Raw genomic sequence first — 17,254 nt, 5'->3', positions numbered from 1 at the left:
TATTTCGGAAACAAGTAGTCAAAGGAAAAGGTAAACGCATTTACCTTATGTGTAAATATCATCGTTTGATATCAAATGTTAAGAAAGAGTAAATCGGTAATTTTATGTCAAAAATAATATATGGAACGGAGTGAGATTTACCATCGCCATATGAAGGCGATGCGGGAATGAACTTGACCTAGTGGTGAGTGTCACATTGAGACACAAAGTAACAATGACACTTAAGATCAAAGGTATGGATATCCAAAGGCCTGAAAAAATGGGTTTCATTTCTGTACCATAACATACTATGATTTTCTCGGAAAAACACCCAAAACATTCATTTTGTTAAGTCGAGAACTATGCGCATGACTATTATGGAAATATGGAATAAAATTTGAATGAAATTTTCACAGAATGTGTGTTTTGTTACTTATAAAAGAATTGTGGAAGTAGATTTTTTTTGTTGCATTTTTCTCATTTTTTTGGTATCCTAGCCTGTTTAGTTTAAAAAAATGATTTTGGTGCACTTCTTCTCTTAAATACAATACCGCTCTTTTCAAGGACACTAATCATACATAAGGTGAAATTTCTATAGAATCACGATCCAGGCCTTTTACCTATTCTTTGATAATCAAAAGGTGCGATGCAGAGTTACAGCGTACGTCTAGTGCTGTTACATCACAACTATTACGGCGAATATCAGGCTATATGAATATGATAAAGGTTGCTCTGCTATGGACGGGCTGGTTTAGGAAAATAGCATGTCCAAAGACAAATTAGCCTGGGTCGGGCGTGCGCCATACTAAGGCGTATGTTTACTACTGTGTATTAATTTGGTACTTTTTGATCAAACAATACTAAGTTAAGTTCTAGAGTCCAGGGTATGTCCAGCAAGAGGCGTTTGACAAACAGTCTATAACATGATATACTCTATGTGTGGTGGTCATTTGATTTCACAATTCGGTCGGGAAAATAGGTATCTCTAATCTGAGGTCGGTTCACATGGCCATCTTTCACACTAGGAGTGTAGGGAGCCCTCAACACAAATGATCATACCGGTATGTTCCCCTGGAAAGACCCCCATTTTGGGATTTCGCAGAAAGAACCCCTATAGTTGACCAAAATAGAGCTCCGAAAGTCCCTTGATTTTGATAATTTCAGCTCTAAAAGCTCATTCCTCATATTTATGGTTTTTCAGGCAATATTTAACCAAAAAGCCAAGAAAGACCCTTGATTTTGACTGTTCGCAGGTCCAAAAGTTTCCATTTTACTTGTTCTCAGCCCGGTTCCCAGCTCCAAAAGACCCCCTTTTACCAGTACGCCGTCAGCTCCCAAATACCCACCACCTCAAAATTCCGGGGAACATACCCACCAAACTTTTTTAATGGGCCCCCCCCCCCCCAGGGAGCCTTGCCACACTTACTTGTAATCATAGTATGAAAAAAATATTTTTACTCTTGTGTAGGTGTCAATAGCAATTTAGAATGAAATAAACTAACCGATACACGTTACTCCATCTCCAGTGTAACCTGGATTGCATCTACATGTGAATGATCCATCGGTATTGGTACAAGCAGCATTCCCGTCACAGTTGTCAGTACCTTCGACACATTCATCAATATCTGTACAAAAATGTATGAAAAAATGTCAGTGTTTTCTAGTTTCAGAAAAAAATCATACTGAATATCGACTAATCAATTGCTTGTAACTTTACTTCTTAAGGTCACCTTGGATTCAATGGGCTGTCATAATGTGCGGGATTAGATAATGCATCAATTATAAAATAGAATATTTAAATTTAAGAGTTTTTTTCATGTGTAAGGATACTTTTTGGCGCAGTATAGTACAGAATAGACTAACCACTGCACGTTATTCCATTTCCAGTGTAGCCGGGACTACATTCACAAGTGAAAGATCCGTCAGTATTGGTGCAATCAGCATTAGCGTCACAGTTATCAGTACCAGTAACACATTCATTAATATCTGTACAAGAAATAAGATATATTTTTACGAAATTTGATTAATCATGTCACAAATATTAGTACTGAAACGAACTAATTTACTTAAAAACCTTAAACCAATCGTAATCCAAAAGTTAGTTAAACTAGCGTATAGTTCACAATTATTTGAAATAAATGGACTAACCATGGCATGTTACTCCATCTCCAGCGTATCCAGCATTACATTTACATGTGAAGGATCCGTCAGTATTGGTGCATTCACCATTTTCGTCACAGTTATCAGTATCTGTATCGCATTCATCAATATCTGTACCAAAATGTATAATTTTTTTTTTCTAATTGACCACTAAAATCATTTTTAAACACACAGTTTGGTTGGAACTTTCGATAGATAAATGGAAACGACAACCTCCGGAATAGTACGGTGGTCTGATAAATGCATCAAAGCGCCCTGGACGTCAATAAATCATTTAGAATGGGCCCGCGCCCATCAAAAAAACTCCCAGTAGAACGGTCATATAGTACATAATAGACTAACCTCTACATGTTATGCCATTTCCATTGTAGCCGGGATTACATGTACATGTGAAAGATCCGTCAGTATTGGTGCAAACAGCATTAGTGTCACAGTTATCAGTACCAGTAACACATTCATCAATATCTGTACAAGAATGTATGAAATAAGATATATTAATTTATCGAAATGGATACTGAATTGGTCTGTTCTAAATGTCAAGTCAATATTAGTCCTGACAGGAACTATTTTTCTTTAAAGCAATTATAACAGAAAATGTAAGTATGATACCAGTGCACCATTTTTAAAGTTATAGCGTATAGTTCCCAATTATTTGAAATAAATGGCGATGTAATGGAACCAACTAGACTAACCATGACATGTCACTCCATCTCCAGTGTGTCCAGGATTACATGCACATGTGAAGGATCCGTCGGTATTGGTGCAATCAGCATGTACGTCACAGTTATCGGTATCTACAGCGCATTCATCAATATCTGCACAAAAATATATAAAATAATAATAAAAAATTCCTAAATTGACTGTTAGCATAATTTGCTAAATTCGGTTGGGAATTTCGATATATAAATTGAAACGCAAACACTATGGTTGAAAAGATGTGTATTTTATGTCTTCAATACAAGCGCGTAATGCGTCAAAGCGCTCTGGGCGTTACTAAAGCAGTTGGAATGGGCTCGCGGCCATCAACAAGCCACCCCCCATCAAATGGTCATTTAGTACAGAATATACTAACCTCTGCATGTTATACCATTTCCAGAGTAGCCGGGATTACATTTACATGTGAAAGATCCGTCGGTATTGGTGCAATCAGCATTAGTGTCACAGTTATCAGTACCAGTAACACATTCATCAATATCTGTACAAAAATGTATGAAATAAGATATATTGATCGAAATGGATATATCTATATGTCATGTCAATATTAGTACTGACAGGAACTATTTTGCTTTAAAAGCTTAAAGCAATTATAACAGAAGTATATATGATACCAGTGCACCATTTTTAAAGTTATATCGTATAGTTCGCAATTATTTGAAATAAATGGCGATATAATGGAACCAAATAGACTAACCATGACATGTTACTCCATCTCCAGTGTATCCATCTTTACACGTACATGTGAATGATCCTTCGGTATTGGTGCATACAGCATTTACGTCACAGTTATCAGTACCGGTAGCACATTCATCGGTATCTGCACAAAACATGTATGAAATAAGATCAGTTTCTTCCTCGGACTATTAATAGTATTTTTAAAGCCACACTTTGGTTTGATCTTTCGATATATAAATGGAAAAGCCAGCCTCCAGAACTGTAAGGTTGGTCTGATAAAGGTTGAACAGATGTGTTAGGTGTATTTGATATCTTGAAAATAGCTTAAAGTAGCACGTCCTATGACAAAGTAGCCCGTCTCAGTCGTGCAGATGGGCGCTATTTTATACATTGTTAATGGGGTGTTCCTTTTTTCAGCAAGTAGCCTCATGGCCCTGGAGTGGTTCACTGATAGTCCGTGGCTATTATAAACACAGCCAAATCAAAAGGTCACCACTAGTTCCATCCCCATTTAATCAGAGTCTGATGAGTTTATGGCAAAATAATTTATAAAATAATTTTCTATACACTTTCCTTCGAAGGTTGACACCAAATTTGATTTCAAAAAATTAATCATCGTGAGTATAGGATAGGAACCGTGCAATTTTAAAAATGACATAGGGAGTTGTATCATCACGCGGCAGAGCTAGCGTGAGTCAAGAATCACGTCGCCTGAATAGGCCGGCAGGTTAATTAACATCTACACATCTACACGCACTAGTCTAATTTCGAATTTCATTGTCATTAAAGGTTCAAAGGGTCAGTCAACTGTACAGTTGACTGACTTCATGTTACCCATTCATTGGCTTTTGCGTGGTCAATTCGTTTTTAAAATTGCAAGAATTTACAAACAACGGTTCCTGCGCTCACGATGATTAAACGTTTGATATCAAATTGGGTATCAACCTTCGAAGGAAAGTGTATAGAAATTATAATATAATTTGTTTTGCCATAAACTCATCAGACTCTGATTAAATGGGAATGGAACTAGTGGCGACTTTTTAATTTGGTTATGTTTATGTAGCGAAATTTTACTTGAGCTGGAGGGTGACAGACTCTGCGAGATTTTAGCGCAGGCCTAATTGAAGACCGACGAGTGACGCCGGGTGAATGGCAAGTGATGAATGGATGCCGTCGGAACTGAATAAGAGAATCCGTAGATGGATATGGGACTCTGTTGCTAATCAATAAAATTGCTAATTTCTTCGTGGATCTGATAGCGGTACCTTCAGGAACTCTTCTAGAAGTAGCTGCTTAAAGGACATATTTTGTGTTTACCTGCCGTGTATCTACCTGTTTATTTACCATAAAAAAATGGGGTCAAGTCCATCCAAAAGTTTCTCCAAAATAATCCATGGTCTATCAGCTGTTTTGTGTATTCATATTTTATGTTTTTATAGTGGTGTGCACCCGTATTGTACATGTGTAGAGGTCAGTGTGTACATTATTCAATATCAGCCATGGGCACGTGACATTATTATTTTTGTACTTTTAAGATGTCCTAAACTCTTGCATACATCATAAAAATGTTTCATATATTTGTCATTGTGTATTAAAATTATGTTTACATCAATGTCTGGTCCACTTAAGGTTACTGCCTCTTTTGAAGTTTTGAGCAAAAAAATGGGATGATTTTGCCACATTAAGTATCAAATTTGGCCCAGAAATAATCATCGGAAAAATAAAAGTTATACCTCATCTTAAAGGTAAAGGTTTATATATTATTATTTTTCCATTGCTATTTTAATTTTCAGACTCTGATTGGGACTGGGAGTGAATGAACTGGGTCATTGATTATAGCACTCGCTATTTTTTTTTTTGACCAGTCATTTCATCAATTTTCCTCACTCCGATTTCTAAACCAAATTGTAGTCATCTATAAAACATCCCATAGTAACATTCTTGCTATTCAGTTTTGGTATCTCTACTCCAGAAATAAAATTACAAGTTGTTGAAAACCTAAATTTACGACTGAAATTTGTATTTTTCAAAAATTTCTTAATGAGTCTAGCTTTCATAGCTTGTTTCATTATTTTCAAAAAAATTTACTTTGCAAGATATGGTGCATATCGTCGCTACATGTGCATACTCGAATTTGGGGATTACGATCAGCCAATTTCGAAATATCAATTTTTTTAGACGGTATGGTCAACACTTTTTAAGCTTTTACACGATTCAGAGATACGGTCAATCGCGTAACATTTCTTTCAATTCTATGTTACTTATTTGACAAAGTGTCAAACGAAATTCGCCCTCATAAGCCACGACATGGCCCGGTTGCTTGTGTACTTTGCTACTCACAATCAAATGACTGCAACTGGTTAAATTCCTGATTTTCCTGGCAAGCAGACACGGAGAAATTTATATTTCACGCCCGACCATGTGTTTACGTTTCATGAGGTCATGGGTCAATCCGGCAAATCGAGATGTACTTGTATATCCCGTTTTAAACATGATTGACCAACGATGTTATGAATGTTAGAAGCTGTGGCCAGAACTGGGCCAGTGTTTCATATTTCTAGTCAGAACCAACCAAGGGCAAAATTACCAATTTTAGAACAAGAATGGATATCGTCAGCCTACTAGTACTACGATAATTGCCTTACTTTTTTTTTGTAATTTTGAGAACAAAAGTACAAAATAGGCCTATGGTTTAACGATGCATTTGTAAATCATATGATTCACCAATCTTTGCTCAAGAACAAAATAATGATTAGGCCTGGCAGGGGGGGGGGTGCTATCATTTTTTCTTCGGAAGGGGTACCAAATATACAGAAGGGTTAACAAAATTTAAGGATAAAAAATATGGGGGGGGGGGGGTCATAACATTTTCGATGACCAAAATGTAGGTAGTCACAAGATGACAGATAGTGTGGTTATTTCATTCAAAAAGACTAGCTGATTTGAATGATTTCAATACAAAAATTTAGCCTGTTTATGGGGTAGGCCTAAGGGGCTGTGCAATTTACCCCGGGGGGTAAAACTGCCAAAAAACAAGAAAAAAAATCGCTTCCCCCCCTCTCGGCCCGCCAAAAATCTCCCCCCCCCCCCACCCGTCGGCCCTCCAAAAATTCTTTGCCCCCTCAGCGCTCCGAGCAAGAAAATTTAAGCGTTTCCGTACTGTTTTCCCAAGCCATTTTAGAGTGTTTTATTAAAAAGGCGCCCCATGAATGCGTACCAAAAATCGCTTGGGGGGAATTGCTTGCCCCCCTTTTCGGCTCGCCGAATATTTCTTCCCCCCCCCCCCCCGCCAATTTTACCCTTCCCCAGGGGTCATAATTATTGCACAGCCCCTAAGGTGTCATCAAAACAATGGCAAGTGATGTTGATTTAATGTGATGGAACCGGCCGTGATTTGCCGTGAAATTGCACTGATTGGATATGATTATGGATAATTGAACTTAATAAATCAGCTTGGGAGACGATCAAGATTCTTCCAATGCTGAATTTGTGATTTAGTGAGCTGTGGATCAGGCCAGATGAAACCGATTAAAATGACGACTTTCAGTCATCGTATGAGACTCATTGAGACATGAGCATGGTGAAGTGTATCATTAATATTGCGCTGTGTATAGAACTTACCGCAAGCCGTATCGGATATTCAACGACAACAATGAAACTTAACGACAACGATGAAATTTTGCACACAAGTCTATGGAGCATTTCGTTGTTGTCGTAAGGTCAACTTTTCATCGTTGCGTGCATGCTCATCGTAGATTTTTATACGACCAAGCACCAATATCGCGCCAATGCAGGGGCTCAGCGAATGATCGTCGTTGTAACATTTCATTGTTGCTGATTTTCTTCATTGTCGCTGATGTATTGCTTCATTGTTGCTGGTTGTAATTTCATCGTTGCATTCTACATTGTTGCTGTTTTCTTCATTGTTGCTGTTATTGTCGCTGTTGTTGTATTCATTGTTGCTGTTTTGATCATTGTTGTTTGGTACTAAATAATTCCATTGTTGATGTTTTTCTTGTTCTTTTCATTGTCGCATGTTTTCCTTTATTATTGTTGTTATTGTCGCTGTTTTTGTTTTTTATTTATTGTTGCTGTTTTGTTGTTGTTGTTGTTTTTTTGTTCATTGTTAGCTATACGGGCCTACATCGTCGCTATTTTCTACATTGAGAGAAAAAGAAAACACATTTTTATTTATTTTATTTTAAAAAAAGGAAAAGAATAAAAAAGAATAATACTAGAATGGGATCAGTGATAGGAATTTTGTGATTGGATTTTACATCTCCGAATATATATACTTTTACACTCTAAATAAGTCACGAAGGGCAAGATTATGCCGAAATGATACATTAAACTAGGGATAACCATCAAAATTTCATGTTGCCCCTATTGCTACAAAAGATTGTTTTCTGGATAGAACACATCAACAGAAGTATTTTGGTGGTTAAATGGTCAAAATCGGACAAAAACTTTTCGAATTATGAATTTTCAAAGTTTCCCATTCTGACCGGTCATTGGAACGAAATAAAATGACAAGGTCCAAAAATAGCAATTGGGAGCAAAATTGGCATAAGCATATATTTACCTTTATATATTTCTTTATTTTAACATATATGCAAACATGAAACAAGCATATTGTGAAAGTATCAAAGGGGTTTCTTGTGAAATGGCACTTTACTAGTCAATGGCATAAATTATTTTTTCAAACTGAGGCATTGAAATCATGCATTTAGAGAACATTTTCCAAAAATCATCCAAGATGGCTGATATGGCACAAAATCAAAATTGCACTAAGTCCAGGTGAACGGGTTTTTTCCACAACCAAAAATATCAATGTTATTGGGTTTAATATGACCAATTAGTAGGTGTATGCAAACAAAATCTTCAGTGTCATTGAAGGTCATTGACTCATTCACAACAATAGAGGAAATCCACTTCACTCATCATGCTCATGTGTGACTTCTAACAAAAGGTGCTGGTTCCCGTAGTATTCTTCATTCAAACCAATTCAATGCATGACCTCAGAGTCACCTGCATGACTTTCGCGGGCTATTTTGAAACAGTTATGGTTGCACATTCAGGTACTTCTTTTGAAAGTTCTAAACAAGGTATAGCCAGCAGCAAGTTGTAGATGGTATAGGCCTAAATATAAGAAAACGTTTAGGGTTGAAATCAGGTGAAAAATACATCGAATGAGCACGAAACTTCACATTTATGTTCAGAAAGGTGTCTTCTTAGCATGATTCGAAAGGAGTATGGAAATTCCAAAGGGAAGTTTGTGATTTAATTTGTAACTCGAGATCTACTTGTTCATTTTTTTTTCCTTTTTACAGAGTGTATGATAGAGGTATTACTGGCAACTCTGCCAAATTACAGCTCAGTAGGCCACGTTTTTCACCTGAAATTATTGACATGAATATTTTGTGCCATTCTTGAGCAGTGCTGAACTCAGCCACTGGCAATTAAACGCACTGTGGTGATGGACCAATTTTGACTCGCACTTACAGGAAAATGAAATAAGTTGTGTTGCTGTAATTTGCAAGATAGTTACAAAATATAATTGGCATTCACTTTCCTAATTTTTACAGAAAAATATTGAAAAATAAAAGAATGAGATCAATTTAGAAATGTCTATGCAAGCAGTGCACAGTTGAGCTCCCTGCATGTCTATGGGAGCGTTCTAATCAAGTTGATGGTTCATTGGTCATCCCTAATTAAACTGAGAAGAAGTGATTGAAAGAAAAATAAAACACATTTTTTATGTATTTTATTGTACAAAATACATAATATCCCATTTACCTGTGTTGTAGGTAAAACTTATACACAGTTTAATCAATCTGACGTACAAAATACATTGTTGTATAGACATGTCGGCCAACAGTGGCGAGTCGAGAGTGCCCAAATATATTGTGTAACATTTCGCTTTTATACGGCGTGCATAATGCTTGTCGTTCAGCTTGGCGTATACATTGACCTCATGTAGTACGTTTCGTATCGGACTCAATGCACATGCTTTCGACACAAGTTTAAAATTATGCACTTATGAGTTAACATTGTCGCAATAGAGGCCTTGCATTCTTTTATCGATTGGCTCCAAACAAAGGATTTGAACCGGTGTCCTTCACCGTAGTTATGGCGGAGTGCAGTCCATTCAATCAAATGTTGTCATCAACCTATTCGATCGTAGTGCAGGGTTATATGAGCGAGACGAACTGTCACGGTAGATTGCAATCATGCTTTTGTTGAATGCATTTGAGTAGTCCGCCATATTTACGGGATGATACGTCACATGCAAGGCCTCTATAGCTCTGTATACGTCAGTATTGCTAACGTGGTAAACGTGGCGTTTACCGTAACATCGTTTGCACGTATTTACAGTATGAATGAAGCCAAAATAATATTCAATTTTAATGCATGACTTGGTTGTTTTTGTTTGGTTGTTGGTTTTTTGGCATGATTTGTTGATTTCTTCACTATTGCTGAACCAAGAAATGATATCAACCTATGTTAGTCTTACTTACTTACCCGGTACTTACTTACTTACTTACTTACTTACTTACTTACTTACTTACTTACTTACTTACTTACTTACTTACTTAGGCCTACATACTTACATACTTACTTACTTTGGCCTACTTTTCGTCTTAAAAGGACATAATTATCTCCAAATGACCCCCAGGCTGGTATCAAATGAAAGAGAATTAGGTATGTTTTTGATGATGATGTTGATGATGGATTATGGATGGATGGATGGATGGTGATGACGATGATGATGATAAATGATGATGATGATGATGATGATGATGATGATAAATGATGATGATGATGATGATGATAAATGATGATGATGGTGATGATGATGATGATGATGATGATGATGATGATGTCGACGACGACGACGACGTAATGGAGTACAGTTTAATATTCCGACCCATTTTGTGTCCCATTTTCATCACTGAAATAACAATAACAGTGAAATACTACTAGTAGGGGAAGGTGGGGCATAACGGAACACTTACTTCGAGGATGCTCTATGACTGTAAAAAGTGTACGTTCAGTTGAAGTTTGTATTTACCTTTAATATACCATTAACCAATATAACTTGAATCTTACAATTTTTTATAAAAATGAAGAAATATATTCCAGTGTTAAATATGAACATTCATTCATTCATTCATTCATTTTTTCATTCATTCATTCAACAATTTATTCATGCAACAATTTATTCATTCATTCTTTTTTTTCCTGTTTTAATAATACGCATGCATTCGTCGCGCTACTAATTATGACGTACGTTTACATAATGTCTTAATGGTTATCGCTGGCCCAATTGTTGGTAACAGTGTTAAAACGGCATGTGTTAGACTACATTATAACTTACAAAATATACGTCATTATTTACGGTTTGCCGTATGTAATAGTTAGTAGATACATTCTGAGACTCAAGGTGTTAACTAGAATCATATCTCTCTACTATATACACAACACTAATTATGTACGTCAAATGTGACCGTACAGTACGAATGAGCCGTAAATGTCCTCAATTGTATTCTGAGTTACAGTGTAAAATGGGCATGAAGGTCGTATTCATAGGTACCTCAATTTGGTGCTACGTGTACCTCATTTAATGAGATACACGTAGCACCAAATTGAAATACCTATGAATATGACCTTCATGCCCATTTTACACTGTAACTCAGAATACAATTGAGGACATTTACGGCTCATTCGTGCTGTACTCACAAATATGAATGGTGTTGTAGAAATGGGTTCAGATACACGGTAAATTCCATAAACATGATTTTGTGGTATATTTTATTTAAAATGATAGTGGTACTAGTATTTAAAAGAAAACAATATAATTATTGCAACTGCAACGTTGCCAACTTTTAGTGTGTGTGTGGGGGGGGGGGGGATCAAATTTTCGTACCCATTTGTCAATTTTCCGACCCATTTTGGTCATTTTAATGACACTATGCTTATGCTATATGCGTCTCCATTTTCATATTGAAATAAAAATAACAGTAAGGCCAAGTAAAAATAAAAACATGTTTCTCGTCCGGGTTTTTAAAAATTAGGAGAATGAGGGGCTTTTTATTTTCTATTTTTTATTGGAAAACGACGCTAAATACCTGTATTTTGCACCATATTTCGGGTATTCGACATAGGCCTACATATTGATATCTGAGAAAAAGGAGGAGGCCCTTTTTATTTTATTGTTTTGAGAGGTAGACCCTCTAGTGATCACAAAACTCTTCTTAAATGATGTATTATGCATTTACAAAGCCGTAAAATAAGTTTCAACTTCTGAAACATCTTTTTCAACAAGTTATAACTGAAAGTTTACAAAATAAAAAGAAATGTGAAAAATCTTCAAAAAATGAGGAGGGCGCGGACGAGAAATATGTATTTTTTTTTACTCGGCTTAATAATAATTTAAAAAAATAAGAAGAACAAATCTAACTACTATCTAACTACTAATCTAACTACTATCTAACTACTATACTAACTATTTCACTCACTAGGTAAATAAATAGCTAACTAACAAACTACCTAAATAAATAGCTAAATTACTAACTAAATAACTAATAAATAAAATCAATCAATCAATAAATCAATAATCAATAAATCAATAAATCAATAAATAAATAAATAAATAAATAAATAAATAAATAAATAAATAAATAAATAAATAAATAAATAAATAAATAAATAAATAAATAAATGAATAAATAAATACAAACCTCGCAAATAACCCCCCCCCCCACCTCACACATCCAGACACACCACTGATTAAATAACAATACACTATATTAATGTACTACCAGCAATGCCCAATACATTGCACCTTTTAAAAATCAACGACAACGATGAAGAAATATCCCATAGCCATACACGGTGAAAGCACTCATTGTCGTATTTTTACAGCAACGATGAAAGTTTCCATTGAGATGTATACAAAAACCCTTTATCGTCGTCATCAACAAAAATCAACGATGAAATACTTAAGGGCTGGGGTATGAACGTTTGGACAGTATTTATTTTGGGACATTAGAGCACATCAGACATATCGAATTGCATTCTGAATACGAAGAATGTCATTCTGATATCAAATAATTTTGATTTTTGAAATTCGCAATTTAATACACATTTTATGGCAAATCATTAAAATTGATATTTTGATATTTAACAGTACTTGAAGTAAACTTTATAAATCTGATGATTTATACTTAAAGTGTATGTAAGTGGGATAAAAAGCCGACGATCAATTGAAAATTTTGACCTTTCCTATTGAAGATATGGATTTTTTTTCCCAAAACACCAAACAAAAATAAGGTCTTTTTGGGAAAAAATCCATATCTTCAATATGAAAGGTCAAAATTTTCAATTGACCGTCGGCTATTTTCCTCCCTGCTACATACACTTTAAGAATATATCATTAGATTTATATAATTTACTTCGAGGACTGTTATATATCAAAAATTTGAAAAATATCAAATTTTTATAATTTGTCATAAAATTTGTATTATATTGTGATTTTCAAAAATGAAAATTAATTGATATCAGAAAGACATGCTTCGTATTCAGAATGCAATTCGATATGTCTGAGGTGCTCTCATGTCCCACAAAAAATACTGTCGAAACGCAATAAACGCTCATTTTAGATCCCTTAAGAAAAAAATGAAAATGTTTTGCACTGTGCTGCTATGGAAAAATTATCACACACCGCAAATGACCGACGAGGCGGAACATTGCCTATTCCTCACAAGCGATACCCCGCACAAGTTGCTTGAAATTTACCACAGCGATGAAATACTTAGACAAAAAATTAAAATGTTTTGCACTGTGCTGCTATGGAAAATTCATCACACACCGCAAATTACCGCGAGGCGGAACATTGCCTATTCCTCACAAGCGATACCCCGCACAAGTTGCTTGAAATTTACCACAGCGATGAAATACTTAGACAACAAAATGGAATTGTTATGCTTTATACAGGTAAGCTGCGCATGGTGAGTAATGTTATCGGAGTCAAAAATTCACCAACACACCCCTATTCCTTCTCAATTTTCTAACTTCACCTAGTATTATTGGGGGGGGGGGGCTGTAAGGTAATCCAGCCCCGCACCAAAATATTGAGGGGGTTGAGCCCCCAGCCCCCGGGTCCTAAGCCTATGAATATTCAGAAATTTTGTAACTTATAGTCTCGAACTGGGGTCTGGAACATCAAGTAGAAACAGGCGCGGGAAGGGGGGACGAGGTATGACTGGGCGGCCGGTGGAGGGCGAGAGAAGAGGGGGGAGGGAGAAGGTCCATTTTCTTCTGTAGAAAACATTGAAACTCGCGCGTCTTTTTTGAAGGACAACATGCAACAGGTACTAATAATAAAATAAATAAGTAATAATAAATAATCCCAGTAAATAATAACAATGATGATAAGCGAGTGTTCAGAAATACTCTGGTGGGAGGGGTTGGGGGCTGGAGAATATGTGGGGGGGTCATACAATTGTAGGAGTTCTGAATAGGGGTGGGGGTTAAAAAGTTTTGGGTGTATGAACTTAAAAGGGGGGTAAAAAGTTTGTTGGCACGTAGAGAGGGGGTTTGTAAAAAAAGTTTCCGCACACTGCGCGCGCATTAGGTGCTTTAGGCCTATGTATCTTACTATAATTTGCCTAATGTTGTATGCGTGTATGTATGTGTGTAGGCCTATGTGTGTGTGCCAAAGGCTCCGTCAGGTGTGATCCGAGCCTCGCCAAATTCGCACAGGGGGTGCAGAAAAATACGGGCGGAGTGTCGTAAGCTACCTTCGGTCGAAATCGGAGGTCGAAGGTCAAAGGTCAAATTTTAAACTTGGTCCAATTGGGCTGTAATTCATATGGGAGATCAAGGAAAATCATGGGGAGTGTCCTATGCTACCTTCGATCGAAATCGGAGGTTGAAGGTCAAAGGACAAATTTTTAAACTTGGTCCGATTGGGCTGTAATTTATACGGGAGATCAAGGAAAATGTGGGGAGTGTCTTTAGCTAATTTCAATCGAAATCGGCGGTCGAAGGTCAAAGGTCAAATTTTAAACTAGGTCCGATTGGTCTGTAACTCGGTGGGTGGAATCCTTGATGCGAGGGTAATGCAGAGGTCACATTTGGTTGAGATCGGTAAAGAATTGGGCTCAAAATCGGTGAAAATGTGGATCTTTGTTAAAAATCCAAAATCCATAGTGCCACCCTGTGTGCACTGTCTGTTCATCTATAAATAGCTCTGATGCATTCTGTACATGTATGCACTTGCTCTATACAGTGTTTATATTAACCCTTTAAGTAAGAAAGGGAGTAGTCAGTAAAATAAATACATGCATACATTAATTAAATTAATTAATCAATAGATTAATTAATGTCATCCAAGGTCAAAGGTCATCCGGGGTCAAAGGACATATGAGGTCAACAGGGTGAAACAGTATCCTATCAGCTGAATTGCGCTTAAACGTGGTAAAATAAATCGGAGGAATCGGGCTCAATAAAAGTCCCTATAATTAGGCCTATACCAATTTGTGCTGGTGATTGCATTATATTAACCCTTTAAATGAAGAAAGAAACATGGTCAGTTAAATAAATAAATAAATTCATTAATTAATGTCATCCAAGGTCAAAGTTCATCAAACAGAGGTTAAAGGTCATGGGTTCATGCTATGTTGCTGTTATGCATACGGGCATATTGAGCTTAATAATCATTTACGCATACGGGTATAGCTCTAGTCTTACTATAATTTGCCAAATGTTGTATGCGTGTATGTGTGTATGTGTGTAAAAGGCTCCGTCAGTTTTGATCACAGCCTCGCCAAATTCGCACGGGGGATGCAGAAAAATACGGAGAGTGTCGTAAGCTACCTTCGGTCGAAATCGGAGCTCGAAGGTCAAAGGTCAAATTTTAAACTTGGTCCGATTGGGCTGTAACTCAGTGGGTGGAATCCTTGATGTCAGGGGAACGCGGAGGTCACATTTGGTTGAGATCGGTAAAGAACTGGGCTCAAAATCGGCGAAAATGTAATTTTTTCTGTTTTATCCAAACTCCATTTAATCATGGTATTGCACCCTCAATGCCCTCTCTGTTAATCTATAAATAGCTCTGATGATATGCTCTGATCATGCTGATCATGCTGATACATGTATAAGCCTTGCACAATATACCAACTCTATAAAGCCAATGTCTTCCACTGTGTTTTATATATTAACCCATTAAATGAAGGAAGAAAGAAAGTGCAGTCAGTAAAACAAGTAAATATATGTATTAATTGATTTAATTAATTACCGGTAAATAAGTAATGTCATCTGAGGTCAGAGGTCATCCAACAGGTCATCCAGGGTCAAAGGTCATAAGGGGTCAAGGGGGTGAAACAGTATCCTATCAGCTGGATTGGGCTTAAACTTGGTAAAATAAATCTGAGGAATCAGGCTACGGAAAATAAAAGTCCCTAGGATTAGGCTGATACCACTTTATATTAACCCTTTAAATGAAGAAAGAAATGGTCAGATATGTGAATAAATAAATAAATAAATAAATAAATAAATAAAATTGATTGATTGATTAACAAATTCATTAATTAATTAATGTCATCCGAGGTCAAAGGTCATCAAACAGAGGTCAAAGGTCATGTGGGTTCCAGCTATGTTATTGTTATGCATACGGGCATATTGAGCTTTTAATCATTTATGCATACGGGTATTAACTCTAGTTTGGATAAGTCATTCAACTTGTTCAATAGTCAGAGATATATAATTATGAAGTGTTAAAAATTGTCTTGTCTATAACTTAATTTTGAGATTTGTGTCAATTCCTTCTTGTCTGCACTTTAAACCATTAAAAAGCTGCAATATCTTTGCTCTTCTTTAGTGTTGACAATTTTTACAATAATGTTTCATGTAGTACAGATTATTAATTTATTATCACTGATATATACAACTAAATCATGTTGCATTACACCTCCCCCTAATTTTTTCCATGGGAGACACCCCCTAAAAATCCTATTGAAAAAAATAAAGCAACAATTGCCACGTGCGACTTTTTAGCACATCGAAAAGCATCGTGATCACGTGAACTGGCCATAGGCGTAGATCCCGGGAGGGATGGGGGATAAATCCCCCAATATTTTGCCAGGGGGTGGTTCATACAATCATTCCCCATCCCCCAATGTTGACGCCTGTATCATGGGTTTCTGACCAAATTAACCTCCTATTTGGCCATTTTAGCTCCCAAACAAAGCCCAAATGTTTTTCGCCCTACGTGCGAATTTATTCCAGTTGCACAATATTTCATCAGTTTAGCTTCAAAATGGCAACATTTTTCAAGCGCATCGCGCGCTTTGGAACAATAAACTTATTCTGTCGCCAAAAGGTGCCGGATTCACTATATTTCTAGAATTGTTTTTCCAACCCCACCCCAAATGTCAAAAAGAAATCTACGCCACTGGAACTGGCCCATCAAATAGCAAAGCACACCATTTCGGCAGTCACGTAGAGGGGGGGGGTAAAAAAAAATTTTGACATGAAAAAATATTTTCCAGCCCCCCCCCCACCAAAGTATTTCTGAACACTCCCTAATAATAACAATAAGAACAACAACAACACAATTAGGCTATAATGATAATGATATAACGATATAAACAGACCCCTTGTGCCAACTGATGAAAAAGAACACCCTCAAACCTCTGGCCCCCGATGAACATGCAAAATA

General features: G+C 36.5%; 1 protein-coding gene across 11 annotated transcripts in view; it reads right to left on the bottom strand.

Moving 5' to 3' along the window:
• Positions 1–17,254, bottom strand: part of LOC140163044 (uncharacterized) — a 101,755-nt gene that overhangs the window by 25,513 nt on the left and 58,988 nt on the right. For 10 of the 11 annotated variants that reach the window (XM_072186388.1, XM_072186392.1, XM_072186396.1 and 7 more), the window contains 7 exons: positions 3,551–3,673; positions 3,212–3,334; positions 2,832–2,954; positions 2,482–2,604; positions 2,128–2,250; positions 1,843–1,965; positions 1,482–1,604 (listed from right to left, as the gene is read on the bottom strand). In XM_072186388.1, the coding sequence (XP_072042489.1) occupies positions 1,482–1,604; positions 1,843–1,965; positions 2,128–2,250; positions 2,482–2,604; positions 2,832–2,954; positions 3,212–3,334; positions 3,551–3,673 (861 nt within the window). The remainder of the gene's footprint in view (positions 1–1,481; positions 1,605–1,842; positions 1,966–2,127; positions 2,251–2,481; positions 2,605–2,831; positions 2,955–3,211; positions 3,335–3,550; positions 3,674–17,254) is intronic. The other variant, XM_072186393.1, reaches the window with a different exon arrangement.

The sequence above is a fragment of the Amphiura filiformis genome, chromosome 10 (genome assembly GCF_039555335.1).
Source record: "Amphiura filiformis chromosome 10, Afil_fr2py, whole genome shotgun sequence".
NCBI classification, from domain to species: domain Eukaryota; kingdom Metazoa; phylum Echinodermata; class Ophiuroidea; order Amphilepidida; family Amphiuridae; genus Amphiura; species Amphiura filiformis.
Note: the sequence above shows the minus strand (reverse complement) of the source record. Positions and strands in the feature narration are given on the sequence as shown.